At 51.4% G+C, this 14,912-nt stretch overlaps 1 protein-coding gene across 5 annotated transcripts in view; it reads right to left on the bottom strand.

The window, feature by feature from the left end:
* Positions 1-601: 601 nt before the first annotated feature.
* ICAM2 (intercellular adhesion molecule 2) overlaps positions 602-14,912 on the bottom strand; it is a 30,901-nt gene continuing 16,590 nt past the window's right edge. For 4 of the 5 annotated variants that reach the window (XM_062216354.1, XM_062216357.1, XM_062216355.1 and 1 more), the window contains 4 exons: positions 4,853-4,957; positions 2,968-3,234; positions 1,519-1,839; positions 602-936 (listed from right to left, as the gene is read on the bottom strand). In XM_062216354.1, coding sequence (XP_062072338.1) covers positions 749-936; positions 1,519-1,839; positions 2,968-3,234; positions 4,853-4,957 — 881 coding nt within the window. In that variant the 3' untranslated portion in view covers positions 602-748. Of the gene's footprint in view, positions 937-1,518; positions 1,840-2,967; positions 3,235-4,852; positions 4,958-13,623; positions 13,700-14,912 lie in introns of all 5 variants that reach the window. The other variant, XM_062216359.1, reaches the window with a different exon arrangement.

Raw genomic sequence — 14,912 nt, 5'->3', positions numbered from 1 at the left:
ATGCCCAACTCCACCCACTGCTGCCCGCCTGACCAGGAGAGGCCTGGGCACCAGAGCTTTGGCTCTTCTTCCAGTCCGCAGCCTGGGATGACAGGAGCTCATGCTGGGATGTCTCCTTTTGGCCCAAGGATGGAGTCAGGGCTGCTTCTGTTACCCTGGGTCTCTGAGGACCCCCTAGGAGACAGACGGGCCCAGCGTGAGGGAGAGGCCGAGCTGGGATGAGCCCTGAAGCTGAGCCAGTTCCCTTGGGGTCCCTCAGTGCAGGAAGCAGTCTCGGTTGGCTAAAAGGAGAGTCGGAGCCAGGTCCTGCTCCCACTAGGAGTGGCCGAGGTCTTGCAGACCACGTGGGAACACAGTGCCCCCTATGCCCCAGTGGGCTTGGGGTTTCTCCACCCTCCCCAAGTAGGAATTGGCCAGATAGCATGTGTGTCTGGGGCCTGGGCCAGTCTGTCAGGGGCTGCCCCAGGAGCTGGGCTGGTGGAGGCTCTGGGAGGCTCCCATGAAGGGGCAGGGAGCAGGTGCGGAGGGATGCATCTGAGGAGAGCAGTCTGTGTCTGCTGGCTTCCCCTTCCCAGCAGGAGCAGACATGGAGGACACAGGGTTGAGTCTAGGTGTTTGTATTCAGGTTAGAAAAGGGAATTTCCCCCAAGTCTTCTGCTGCTGGTCACAGTCCTTCCGCTAGGGCTGGCCCACCTCCCCGAGGATGGCCGCTGAGTTCCAGTGATGCCACTGTGGGGCCTTGCGCTGCTCATGCAGGCTGTGCCCGGAATGCCCGGGGCAGCCTTCTCCAAGCAGCTCGCACCCCATAGGTGCCTGTGCGCCTCTGGCGCCAGTGCTGACCAAAGACAAAGCAGAGCAGGACGGATGTCACGAACAAGAAGAGCAGGACCGACACGACTGTGATGATGATGACCATCTGGTTGTCTGGCATGGGCTCTGGGGATGAAGGGCAGTGGTCTTAGGAGAGCTCTGGGTGCAGGAGCCACGGCCCCAGGAGGGCCCCCCCATCATCCCATTATCACCTGGCACCCACTCATTCATCCTGCAGTCACCTGGGTTGCCGAGATGAGTGACACATGGTGTCTGCTCCCAAAGTGTTAGCTAGGACCAGCCTGACCTCGCTAAGTCTAGGAGATGCCCCTACCAGCAGCCTTTGGGACCAGCACGGTGTAGGCCAAGACCCTCCTTGGACAGAGCTGTGTGAGCTCTGTGCTACATTCCCTGAAGGCCGGGAGTACCACGGCTCTCCGGAGTCACAGGAGAGCAGAGCTCTGGGGACCTTGTCATTGAAGTGAAAGGCCAAGGCCAGACAGCAGGTGGACTTGTCACACAGCTCACTAATGGCCAAGCAACAAGTTGAGCTCTGCCAGCCTCTGGAATGCTCCAGGTTAAGTGTAGGGTCCTGGGTGCTTGTATCCCATGCTGGCTTCGGGGAAGGGGGCTCTGGTTTTGTCTTCCCCCGGGAGGCTGAAAGCAAGTGCCCTATATGGAACCCCACTGTCCTTGGGACCCCCTCACCATAGATCTCCAGCATCTGGGGCTCTGAGACCCAGTGAAAGATGCCCCCGCCACGAGACCGCAGGTCCAGCTGGGCCAGGCAGGAGAAGTTGTGCTTCCTGTCCTCCAGGTGAGCTGTGCTGCTGAGTGTGGCCGTGGCCTCCTGGGGCACAGCTGCTCTTCCCTCAAAGGTCTGGTTGTGCAGAGTCTTGTTGCCATGGAGCAGGATGAGGGTGAGGCTCTCCAGGGGCTCCACAGCAGGTACCCTACACTCAATGGTGAAGGAATTGCCCACGGCCACCCACGTGGGCTGCAGCTTCAGCACAACCTGCTCTGGAGGTTCTGCAGGGGACAAGGGAAGAGGGTCTGGTCAAGATACGGGTGGCTGTCCCAGGGGGCCCCACCTGGCCAGGGCTATGCCATTGCCATGGCTTCTGGGCCCCTGGATGGGTATGCAGAAGAGGGACTGGACTGGGGCCTAGCCTGCTGGAGTAAGAAGAGAGGAAGAAGTAAGCAGTTCGGGGTGAAGGACATACTGGAAGGTTTTACAGGCTTGATTTTGAAACTAGACAGGAAGGAGGCAGTCAGGTGTCTATAAAAGGCCCAGGAATCGAATGGTCAGAAAGATGTAAACAATTGGGTCTGTATCAATCCCTTCCAGAAATGAAATGCAAATTTTGAAAAGTAAACAGTTGGATAATTAAGCGGAGAGACTTAGAAGGGAGCGCTCGTTGGAACGAGGCCAGGAACTGTGAGGTTCCTCACATAGGAGGCGGGGGCTGGAGTCAGACCCCCTGGCTCCTCCAGGAGCAGGTTCATGACCACCATGGTTTCCTTGCTCTTAAGTAGGGCCCCTGAAAGCACACTTTGAACTAGCGCCTGTCACCTCCCCGCCTCCCCAACGCTAGGATCATCCGGGGTCTCAGACACCTTTCTGTTGGGTTCAACCACAGGGGTTGGCAGGGGTGAGGGGAGGACCCAAGCACAGCTTTGGAGCCAGGGTGTTGGGAGAATCCTGGCCTTTCTGAAAGGTTTTCGTGGCTCCTGGGCACATATTTGCCATCAGTCTGTCCATTGGAAGAAGACAGATACTCGGAGGGAGTCCTTGACCTTCTCTTCCTACAGCGAAGGGGCCGCTGGGGAGCAGGCCCAGTGCTCGTCATGCAGGTGGGTTGCTTCTGTGACTGAGCAGCGGGGAGAAACTAGGAACGCTGCATTGGGAAACGACTCTTGGGTCTGTGCGAACTTTGGTTCCCTTTCCTTCCTGGGAGCAGGACTCAAAAGCTGGGCGGCCTGCTTCCAAGATAGCAGCGAGCCTGACGCGCCCGATCAAGGTAAGGAGCGGATTCCGAGCCATTGGCCCGGCCCTGCTCCTTGTCACCCAGGAGCTCATGGAGGAGCACACCCTGGAGATGTGCAGCAGAGCCAGGCCCTGCTGGGGGAGAGGGGCCCCGTGGCGCAGCCACTCACGGTACACGGTGATGCTGAGATGCTTTGACTGATGCTTCCCGGCACAAAGAAAGTAGCATTGGAGGTCCGTGTCCTCGGAGACGTTGGAGATCAAGTACCGCTTCCACTGGGGCTGTGAGTCCAGCAGGGTCTTGGTCAGGGTGGTCTCCAGGCCCCCCATCTCCGGCTGGGTGCAACTAGTGCTGCAGTTGACTTCCCAGGACCCCCTGGGCTCGACCACCAGCCTCTCTGGCCACATGTGCACTTCGAACGTCTCCTCACCAGACCCTGGCACACAAGATATACTGGGCAGGGGCGTCCCCACTTCTCTGCCAGGGGAGCAGTCGGGATCAAGGTCGGGCACCTGAGAAGAAGGGCCCTGGATGCCCTCTGCTCTCTTCCCTGGGCCAGGCCGAAGGCCTCATGGGGAGACCTCCCAGCCTCGGGACAGTCCTTCCTCCAGCCGGTCAGGCCCATCAGCTCCAGGGCAGTCTTCCTTGTACTCATCTGCGTCTCCATGAAGATGAGTATCTTCTCTTACCTCACTGAGGATGGACATGAACGCCGTGTACTCTGAGCTCCTGGGACCCTGGGTTTAACCCCTCCCTCCTTGCTTCCTTTTCTTCCCTAAGCACTCTTGGAGTACTTGTACCAGGCATGGTGCTAGGCTCTGAGGAGCCAGCAGTGCTGGGGGGAGACAGCAGTGAGCCAAGCAGAGCCAACCCCGCTATGGGTACATGTTCTGGTGCACGAGACCACCACAGACAGCAACGAGTGGATTGGCCAGCCTGTGGGACAGGGGTGGGTTTGGTGGGGGGCAGCTGAGGGTGTCATTCTAGACAGTGTGGCTGGCAAAGGCCTCACCTGTACGGTGACATCTGGGCAAAGACAGGAAGGGGCTGGCGAGCCTGTAGAATGTCCCGAGGGAAGGGAACGGCTAGTGTGAAGACCCTGGGCTGGGAGTGGGCTGTGTGTTTGGAGCAAGTAGATCAGGCTGGTTGGATCTCAGAGGGAGGGGGGCACAGTGAGGAGACCAGAAAGGTAGTGGACCTCTGAAAACCATCCTGGCGGACTAACGATTCCTACTCACACCAAGGCTCCTTATCCATTTCGGAGCTTCCAGAGAGCAGGACCAGGCTTTGTACATGCAGGAAGTATCTGATGCCCACCTCCACCCAGCAACGACCAGAAAGGTGCCAGATCCCACCCTGTGTCTGGGGTCTCACCCACCCGCATGTCCCCACACAGCCCTCAGCTGGTGACATATAAGGAAGTGACAGGAAGGGGGCTTTGCAGGCAGACAGCACTGGAGTTGAATCCAGAATTGGCCAAGTACTGTCCCTGTGGCCTTGGATACAGCGCCTTCTCCCCCGAGCCCCTCTGCCTTCCTCATGGCAAACGGACTGGTGCGGCTTTCCTTCGGCTTTCCCTCGGGGACAGCCTGGCGGGCGGTCTGAGACGCAGGGCGCCGTTTTCCTTTTCAGGCCCCTGGCCCACTGACAGGGGTTTCATTTTTGCTCTGACCACAGCCAGAAGCTGGTTCCTCTGCTGCCCCCTGCTGTCCCCAGGCCCCTTCTAAAGATCCGCTGGGTGCATGCCCTCCTCTTCACATAAACCCTGCGTCCCTGCAGCTCCCCAGGCCCCACCCAGCCACCGTTCATCCTCCATGACCACGTCTTCCCCTAGAAATAGAACCATGGAGTCTGTTCCACTTGGTGTCCACAAGGCCCATGGGGACAGGAAGCAGGCCTGCACAGCATCCTGTACCCATGGCGGACTGGCCCCATTTTCAAAGTCTCAGCAATGGTGGGGCCCCGACCTCCCTCCCCACTGAAGCCAGAGAAGCAGGGCACCCTGTACCCCAGGCCGCACATGCCATGTCAGGAACCCTGGGGCTCCGGCTCACCTGGGCAGCAGAGCAGGGCGAGGATGGCCACAAGCAGGCCAGAGCAACCAAAAGGAGACATCTCAGGTGGCGTCCACGGGCTCACAGGGAATGGCCGAGGGCTGCCTGGAGGGAGACAAAGGGCACAGGTCAGGGAGTGGCGGTCTGGAGCCACGGCCTGTAATCCCCCGCCTTTTGCGAGCTGATGACCGCATTTCCTCTCATTATCTGAGCAGCCTTTGGGAAGCCACACGCACCAGCCAGCTCCCAGCCTCCCGGCCTCCAAGAATCCAGGCAGAGGAAGCTGGAAAGCAGCTGATAAGCAGGGGCGTGCCCCAGTCCTCCTGCCTGCTCCCTGTGCAGCGAGCACAGCGAGTGATGGATGCACACACAAAGGCGAGCATGGGTACGCACGTGAGTGACACGTGAGCACATGGAATTGCGGAGCGCTGTGGGTACACAGATGACAATGAGGCCTGCAGGCTCCAGATCCAGGGACCCTCAAATTCCACAGGACACAATGTCAGGTCCCCTCCAGGGAGCAAATATCCAAAATCAAGACACACAGTCTGCTAGCCAAAGGGGCAGGGGCCTGGGCTTTTCTAAGGAAACCTGGGCAGGAATTTGAGGTTCTCCTGCTAAATGCCCAACTCAGGTCTGTGTAACCCTTAACAACCACTTCATTTTCAACCTAAACCTGTCCCTGACAAGCTGATTCAGGATGACCATGAGGCTCAGAGCCTCGGGGAATGAATCGCACAATGGTCCCCGGCAATCGGGCACACAAGAACCTTGTGGGGTCAGCCTGATAGTGCCAACCCTATATATACTGTTTTTTCCTACACCTGCATACCTACAATGAAGTTCAGTTTCTATATCAGACACAGTAAGAGATGAACACCATCGACTAATAACAAGCTAGCACAGTTGTAATAATATCCTGTATTGAAATCCGCATGACTGTGGTCTCTCAATTGCAATGGGGCAGCTAACATCTACAGCAAGAAGACACTGGGCAAATGGATGATCTCGTCTTGAGCAGGACACAGCAGATGGCACAAGGGTTTACCATGCTACTCAGAATGGCACCCAATTTCAAACTTATTTCTAGAATTCTCGACTAGTATGTTTCGACCTCGGCTGACTACAGGTCACAAAGCTGCAGAAAGCAATGCTGTGGGTACGTGGGACTGCTGTAGTTCCTCCCCTAGCTCTGTGAAGTGCACATGGTTATTGTCCTCATCCTACAGATGGGGAAACCGAGGCCCAGAAAGAGAAGTCACATATCCCAGTAAAGAGTGAAGTCACTGGGGCTGAGAGCCAGCTCTGGTGACCCAGGGCAGGAGCAAGTAAAGGATGGTTCAGGGTTGGGCTCCCCAGAGACCCTCAGGAGGGAAATGCTGAATAGGAGAAGGCAGAGCAAATTTCTAGGGCCTGCCTGCCATGAGGGAGTGGCGGACAGTGGGTAATCCATGCTGGAGAGCTCCAAACACCTGGGAGCACACTCGGCAGGGCCCAGGCCTAGTGCCTTCTCCAGAGGTGTCCAGGCAAGCTGTCTGCCACCCACAGGTGCTGCTCGGCATGCACAGGCCCCAGCTCCTGCCTCACTGCTTCCTCCCATGATCCCTCCCACCCCTCCTGGGCAGGCGGCCATCCCTTTGTTGCAGTCTAACAGCTTATACATCATCTTCCCCCTCGTCAACCCAGGAGGGCAGAGGCTAGTCTTGGGCATGCCACATGCACCTGGTGTGGGATGCTGGCAGGCACACAGCCAGTGCTGCGTAACTGCTGGGTTGGTAGTGGGTGGGTGGATGGATGGATCAGTGAGCGAATGAAAGCAATGACTAGTGCTGGTGAACAACCCAAAAAAGCTGGGTGAAGTCCTGTCCTTAGGTCCTAAATGGACCAATTGCTTTTGTCTGCCCAGCATAGCTTTTTCCTTCTACTGCTGGTCTCTGCCTATCTGCCCCAGGCCGGGAGACTGGACTCACAACATAAAAGAGTCCAATGATGCTTCATGGCTGGGCAGTGGGAGCTGGGCCTGGGGCCTCCTGAATCAGAGCTGATAGGAACATGTCCCTCCCTTTTTGGGCCTGACATAGGTGCACATGGCCCACTAAGCAGCAGCTGGGGAGGACAACCATGTAACCCAAGCTAGAAGGGGATCAGAACCATGGTGGGCGGATGGCTGGCTGTGGGTGAGGGGTGGACTTGATGGGTGGTAGGCTGGGTTAAGCAGCTAGAGATGATTCTGACCATTCAGCACCACAGGGTCCACTTGTATGTGGAAACTACAAAGCTGGAACTCATGGCAGTAGAGGGTAAAATGGGGGTTACCAGGACTGGGGCAGGGGAGGGGAGATGTTGATCAAAGGTCAGAAAATCTCAGACAAGGGGAGTAAGTCCTAGAGACATAGGTACAGCATAGTCACTACAGTTAACAGCACTGTACTGCATACTGAGAACCGCTAAGACAGCAGGCTTTAAATCTTTGTACCACAAAAGCAAATGACAACGAGGTCATGCATATGTTAATTAGCCAGTTAGTCATTCTTACGTATGTCAAAACATCATGTAGATATAAATATACATATCATCTTGATGTGTCAGTTAATAGATGCTACATGAGCACGATAAAATTTCAAGGAAGACAAGTATATACAGCAAGTACATAAATTCTGAAGCATTAGAAAGGGTTAAAAGATTTTGAAATAGGGACAGGTGTTGGGAGTGCTGGTTGGAGTCTTGGCTGCTCTGCTTCCAACTTTTCCTACTAAGGTGCCTGGGAAAAGAGGCAGAAAATGGTCCAAGTACTTGGGCCCCTGCCACTTGTGTAGACCAGGATGGAGCTCTGGCCTGGCTTTGGCTGGCCTGGCCCCAGCTGTTCTGCTGTGGACATTTGTGTAGTGAAGCAGCAGCTGGAGGATATATCTCTTTTGTAGCTCTGCCTTTCAAATTAAAAAAAAATCTTTTAAAAAATAATATAAAAACAACTCTCTATCAGTTAAAAAAAGTAAATAAGGAGGGGAGGGGGCCGGTGCTGTGGTGTAGGGTGTAAAGCCACCGCCTACAAGGATGGCATCCCATATGGGCGCCAGTTCCAGACCTGGCTGCTCCACTTCTGATCCAGCTTTCTGCTGTGGCCTGGGAAAGCAGTAGAGGATGACCCAAGTCCTTGGGACCCTGTACCTGTGTGGGAGACCTGGAAGAAGCTCCTGGCTCCTGGCTTCAGATTGGCCCAGCTCCGGCTGTTGCAGCCAACTGGGAAGTGAACCAGCAGATGGAAGACCTCTCTCTCTCTCTCTCTCTCTCTCTCTCTCTCTCTTTCTCTCTTTCTCTCTTTCTCTTTCTCTCTCTCTGCCTCTCCTCCTCTCTCTGTGTAACTCTTTTAAATAAATAAATCTTTTTAAAAAGTAAATAAAGAGGAAAGCATAGAAAAAGAAGGGTAATGTAAATCTTTAATAAGATGGTATTAAGAAGTCCAAACTGGGGACTGGCACTATGGTGTAGTAGGTTAAGCATTCCATAGGGGTGCTGGTTCGAGCCCTGGCTGTTCCACTTCTGATCTAGCTCCCTGCTGATATCCTGGGAAAGCAACAGAAGATGGCCCAAGTGTTTGGGCTCCTGCACCTGTGTGGGAGAGCTGGAAGAAGCCCCTGGTTCCTGGCTTTGGATAGGCCCATCTCTGGCCATTGCAGCTGTTTGGGGAGTGAGCTAGAGGATGGAAGACCTCTCTCTCTCCCTCTCTCTCTCTGTAACTATGCCTCTCAAGTAAATAAATAAATCTTTAAAAAAAACAAAGAAGTCAAAATTGAATGATCACAACAAAGATGAAAGGAATTAATTACATTTTATTGATAAAGATTATCAGGTTAGAGTTTTAAAACATTAAACACTCAGCTGTGTAGTTTATAAGAGACACATCTAATACATCATGGTATGGAACTGATTGAAAATCCGAGGATGAAAAAGATATAAGCAAACACTAACCAAAAGAAAGCTTGCAAAGCCATAATCCTATCGGACAAAGAGGACTTTTATGACAGAAATGTATATTAGTGATAGTGAGTGCCTTGATTAAGTGGTCAATTCACCAGCAAGTTATAGTAGCTCTAAACTTTTTTTTCCCCAAAGATTTATTTATTTGAGAGGTAGAGTTAGAGAGAGAGAGGGAGAGGCAGAGAGAGAGAGAGAGAGAGAGAGAGATCTTCCATCCACTCCCCATATGGCCACAATGGCTAGAACTGGGCCAATCCGAAGCCAGAAGCCAGAAGCTTCTTCCGGGTCTCCCATATGGGTGCAGGGGCCATCTGCTGTTTTTCCAGGCACATTAGCAGGGAGCTAGATTGGAAGTAGAGGAGCCACGACTAGAACTGGCACCCATATGGGATGCTGGCACTGAAGGCAGAGGCTTAACCTACTATGCCACAGCACCGACCCCAGTAGCTCTAAACTTGTATCTAGCTTGAAATAAATGCACAGAAGTATGGGGCCAGTGCTGTGGCGCAGTGGGTTAAAGCCCCAGTCTTCAGTGCCAGCATCACATATGGGCACTGGTTCAAGTCCTGGCTGCTTCTCTTCAGGTCCAGCTCTCTGCTATGGCCTGGGAAAACAGTACAAGATGACCCAAGTCCTTGGGCCCCTGCACCCACGAGGGAGACCTGGAAGAAGCTCCTGGCTCCTGGCTACAGACCAGTTCAGCTCTGGCCATTGCAGTCATTTGGGGAGTGAACCAGCAGAATGGAAGACCTCTCTCTCTCTGTCTCTACCTCTCTCTGTAAATCTGTCTTTCAAATAAATAATTATTTTTTTTTAAAAAGAAATACATAGAGGTAAAATCACCATCACAAGAAATGCTTTTTTAAAAAAAAATATTTAAAAGGCAGAGAGAGAGAGAGAGAGAGAGAGAGAGAGAGAATCTCATCCTCTGGTACATTCCTCTCAAATGCTCACAGTGTTAGTCCTTGGACAGGCTGAAGCTAGGAGCCCAGACCTTAATTCAAGTCTCCCACATGGGTGGCAAAGACCCAAGTACTTGAGCCATCATCTGCTGTCTCCCCAGAATGTACACTAGCAGGAAGATGGATCAGAAAGTGGAGAAGCTGGGTCTGGTGCTGTGGCACAGCAGGTTAAGCTCCTGCCTGCAGCACTAGTATCCTATATGGGTGCCAGTTCAAGTCCTGGCTGCTCCACTTCTTTTTTTGTTGTTGTTGTTATTTTTTTTTAAGATTTTTTATTTATTTATTTGAAAGTCAGAGTTACACAGAGAAAGAAGGAGAGGCAGAGAGAGAGAGAGATTGAAAGTCTTCCATCTGCTGGCTCACTACCCAAAATGGCAGCAATGGCCGGGCTGCTCCACTTTTGATCCAGCTCTCTACTATGGCCTGAGAAAGCAGCAGAAGATGACCCAAGTGCTTGTACCCCTGCACCCACGTGGGGAGCCCAGATGAAGCTTCTGGCTCCTGGCTTTGTACTGGCCCAGTCTTGGCCGTTGGCAGCCATTTAGAGAGTGAACCAGCAGATAGAAGATCTCTCTCTGTCTCTCCCTTTCTCTCTGTAATTCTGACTTTCAAATAAATTAAATCTTAAAAAAATGTGGAGAAAAAATGTGGAGGCCGGCTCCATGGCTCAACAGGCTAATCCTCCGCCTTGCGGCGCCGGCACACCAGGTTTTCTAGTCCCGGTCGGGGCACTGGATTCTGTCCCGGTTGCCCCTCTTCCAGGCCAGCTCTCTGCTATGGCCCAGGAGTGCAGAGGAGGATGGCCCAAGAGCTTGGGCCCTGCACCCCATGGGAGACCAGGAGGAAGCACCTGGCTCCTGGCTTCGGATCAGCGCGGTGCGCCAGCCGCAGCAGCCATTGGAGGGTGAACCAACGGCAAAGGAAGACCTTTCTCTCTGTCTCTCTCTCTCTCACTGCCCACTCTGCCTGTCCAAAAAAAAAAAAAAATGTGGAGAAGCAGGGACTGAAAACAAGCACTCTGACATGAGATGCAGGGATCCCAAGCAGCATCCCAGCTGCTGTGCCAAACACGTTCTTCCAAAAGGAGATATTAACATATTTATCTCAGTTATAAACAGTGACACAGACAGAAAAAAAATCAAGGAATGAACGGAAGAGCTGAAATACAATTAAAAGCTTGGTCTGGGGGCTGCAACTGTGGTACGGCAGGTTAACGCTCTGGTCTGAAGCGCCGGCATCCCATATGAGCACTGGTTTGAGACCCGACTGCTCCTCTTCTGATCCAGCTCTCTGCTATGGCCTGGGAAGATGGCTCAAGTCCTTGGGCCCTTGCACCCGTGTGGGACACCCCAAAGAAGCTCCTGGCTCCCGGCTTCAGATCGATGCAGCTCCAGCCATTGCAGCCAATTGAGGAGTGAACCATTGGATGGAAGACCTCTCCCTCTTCTGCCTCTCCTCTCTGTGTAACTCTTTCAAATAAATAAATAAATCTTTTAAAAAACTGGTTTGTTAAAAAAAAAACTTGGTCTGTACCTATAAGTTAGAGAACATACAATCTTAAAAAGATGTTTTAAAATCCCCATGTTTGATAATTTTAAAACATACCCTTAAGAACCAAAAAAAAAAAAAAAAAAAAAAAAAATCCATAAACACACACTTATAAATTCTCGGAATTGAGTGATAATGAAAATAATCACATTAAATTTGTGAGATACAGCAAAAGTGGTGTTTAGAGATACTGACAGCCTTGAATGCTTATGTTAGAAGAGAATCCTGAAATAAGTGTCCAAGCAGTAAATCAAGTCAAACCAAACATGACACAGCGGGGAGCAAAGATAAGAGCAGGAACCAGTCAAACAGAAAACAAAAACAGCAGAGAGACTCACTCAAACCAATGTTAGTTCTTTGGGAAAAACAACAACAACAACAACAACAACAACAAACAACCAACTCTAATACAAAAGGCAAGTCTGGTGAAATCTATTTATGAGCAAAGAGAAGGCACAAACATTACTGGGGATGAACACTGCTGGATGGTGAAGTGACCTTGTCACAGACACATGGCTATCTTGTGTTCAGCTGTTAGCCCAAACCCTCCCAAGCAGCACTGCTGTCTTAGGAGTTCCGCCTTAGTCCATGCTGAATATAGAAGCCCCAGGCCTGTACGAGAACCTGCTCTCTGTAGTGTGTCCCTCTCCAGTTTGTCTCTGAATAAATATGTTCTGGCTGTTGAGTTCGTGGTCTTGCTCATCTAACCCTGCAAAAATCGGAATGTAACTGTAAGATACAGACTCTACAGATTCATAGAAACAGAAAGTAGAATGGTGTTGCCAGGGCCTGGGGGAGGGGAAACAGGAAGCTGTTGTTTAAGGCTCAAGGAGTTTCAGTTTCAGGGGGCCAGACAAAGTGAATGAATCAATGCGTCCGACCTGTACATTTGATGTGTGTTTTATAACAACTGAAAATAAAGACTGTCATTTATGCTGTAAACTATGAAACAATGTAGACCCTATCTTAGAAAAATATAACCTATCAAACTTCAGAAATAAAAAGCCTAAATGGTTCTGTAAATGGAATCAGTAATTTAAAATCTTCCTACAGCGGCCAGTGCTGTGGTGCAGTGGGTTAAAGCCCTAGTCTGAAGCGCCGGCATCCCATATGGGCGCCAGTTCTAGTCCTGGCTGCTCCCCTTCAGGTCCAGCTCTCTGCTGTGGCCTGAGAAAGCAGTGGAAGATGGTCCAAGTCCTTGGGCCCCTGCACCCACGTGGGAGCCCTGGAAGAAGCTCACATGCACTTCTTTGGGTGGGGGATTTTAAATCAACAACTTGATCCCAGTAAAATCACATGGAGTAGAGCGGGCTCCTCCCAAAAGTAAAACAAGAGGGAGGTTCTGCTACTGGAAGCCAAAGGAGTGAGATGAGCAAGGGAGGACCAGAGAGGGAAGCCAGACTGAACTAACCTTCAGCTTCCACTCCTAGAGCTCTCCAAGTTCCCAGATGCTGCTGTCCTCCTGGGTACCTCCCAGGTTCTTCTTCTAGGTCCCATGGCAGTTTGCAGGGGCCTTTTATTATTGCTCAAGTCATATGGGGACATAAGACTATTTCTCGGGGCCGGTGCTGTGGCGCAGTGGGTTAATGCCCTGGCCTGAAGCACCGGCATCTCATATGGGCGCCGGTTCCAGTCCCGGCTGCTCCTCTTCCAATCCAGCTCTCTGCTATGGCCTGGGAAAGCAGTATGAGATGGCCCAAGTCCTTGGGCCCCTGCACCCATGTGGGAGACCCAAAAGAAGCTCTTGGCTCCTGGCTTCGGATTGGCAGAGCTGCGGCCGTTGCGGGGCCATCTGGGGAGTGAACCAGCAGATGGAAGACCTCTCTCTCGGTCTCTACCTCTCTCTCCCTCTGTATCTCTTTCAAATGTATAAAATAAATCTTTAAAAAAAATCTTCCCAACACAAAATACCAGGTCCTGATGGTTTTGCTAAACTTTACGTAAGAGTAATTGTCACTTAATAAAATCTGAGAATGTAGAGAACAGTAACACCCTCTACTTCACCCTATATCCCAGGGGGCTGATGAGATCTTAACAACCACATGAGACAAGTATCCTCTCATTCATGAATAGAAATGACACCATTGTAAGAAAAAATGCCAGTGCCTCAGATACCCCAATGGTGTGTAAAATATTAAGACGCCACTTCTGAGTCAGGGTCATCTCGCATGCAAGGCTGGTTACCCACGGAAGAGAAGCCTGCAGACGCCAGTTACTGCCAGCCCCTCTGTGCTGCGCGCTTTCATCTCTGCAGTGCACCGCTTTGTGCAAGCTCAAACTTACCTTCTGCTTCTAGCTTCCCGCCTCAAGCTTATTCCGTGGTTTCTCTTGGCCTTCTGACTCTGTGTCTTCTTCTGTGCTGTGGGAACCATTCGTGTGTCTGCTAGTGCTTCCCCAAAGTGCAGGAGAGTTAAGGTCCCAAAGATGCCAGCCTCACCCAATGCAGGGATAGGAGCTGTGGATCTGTGCTCCAGTCTCCTTCTCAGTGGGCATTTCTGGGAGGCATCCTGCAGGGCTGTCCAAGGTCCCACAGAACTGAGTTCCCTTTGCCTACAGTTTTGTCTCTCGATGTATTTGGTTTATTTATTTGAAAGGTGGAGAGGGAGAGTGAGAATGAGAGTGTGAGTGAGAGTGAGAGACAGACAGACCTTCCATCTGCTGGCTCACTCCCCAATTGCTCACAACTGTCAGGAATGGGCCAGGCTGAAGCCTGAGAGTCTAAACTAAAAGTGGACATGAACAGGATTAAGAAAAAAATCCAATCATCTCAACAGATCAAGAAAAAAAGTTGCTGACATTCAATATCCTTTCACGATAAAAACTCTTAGCAAACTAGGAGGAAACTTCCTTAACCTGATAGAAAACTTACATACTATTTTTAATGAGTAAAACTTAAAAGAAGATTTCCTTTAAAATCGACATTAAACAAGGATGTCTGTAATTTCTGGCTCTGTTTAACATTGTACTAAAGGTTCTGGACAGAGCAATAAAACAGAGAGACAGACAGACAGACACACATGCACAAAGTGGGTGGAGAAATTTTAAAAGTCTACAGACTGGATTAGAGCAAAACCATCATTATTTGCATATGGTATATCTAGCTAGAAAATTCAAAAGAATCATTAGACAAGTGATTCAAAATTATAAGATTTTAGATGCACAGCTAGCTGTAAGATCAACATCCAAAAATAAGTGGCATTTGTGTAATCAGTTATATGCAAAAATATAATTTTAAAAATAGACCATTTTGGGGCTGGCACTGTGGCGTAGTTGGTAAAGCTGTCACCTGCAGTGCTGGCATCCCATACGGGCACCAGTTCTAGTCCCAGCTGCTCTACTTCAGATCCAGCACTCTGCAATGGCCTGGGAAAGCAGTAGAAGATAGCCCAAGTCTTTGGGCCCCTGCACCCATGTGGGAGACCCAGAAGAAGCTCCTGGCTCCTGGCTTTGGATTGGTACAGCTTCGGCCATTGCAGCCAATTGGGGAGTGAACCAGTGGATGGAAGCCCCCCCCCCCCCCCCCGTGTAACTGTGACTTTCAAGTAAAATAAATAAATCTTCAAAAAAAAAAA

The sequence above is a fragment of the Lepus europaeus genome, chromosome 18 (assembly GCF_033115175.1).
Source record: "Lepus europaeus isolate LE1 chromosome 18, mLepTim1.pri, whole genome shotgun sequence".
NCBI lineage: Eukaryota > Metazoa > Chordata > Mammalia > Lagomorpha > Leporidae > Lepus > Lepus europaeus.
The sequence above is the reverse complement of the archived record's forward strand: the minus strand, read 5'-3'. Positions and strand labels throughout refer to the sequence as shown.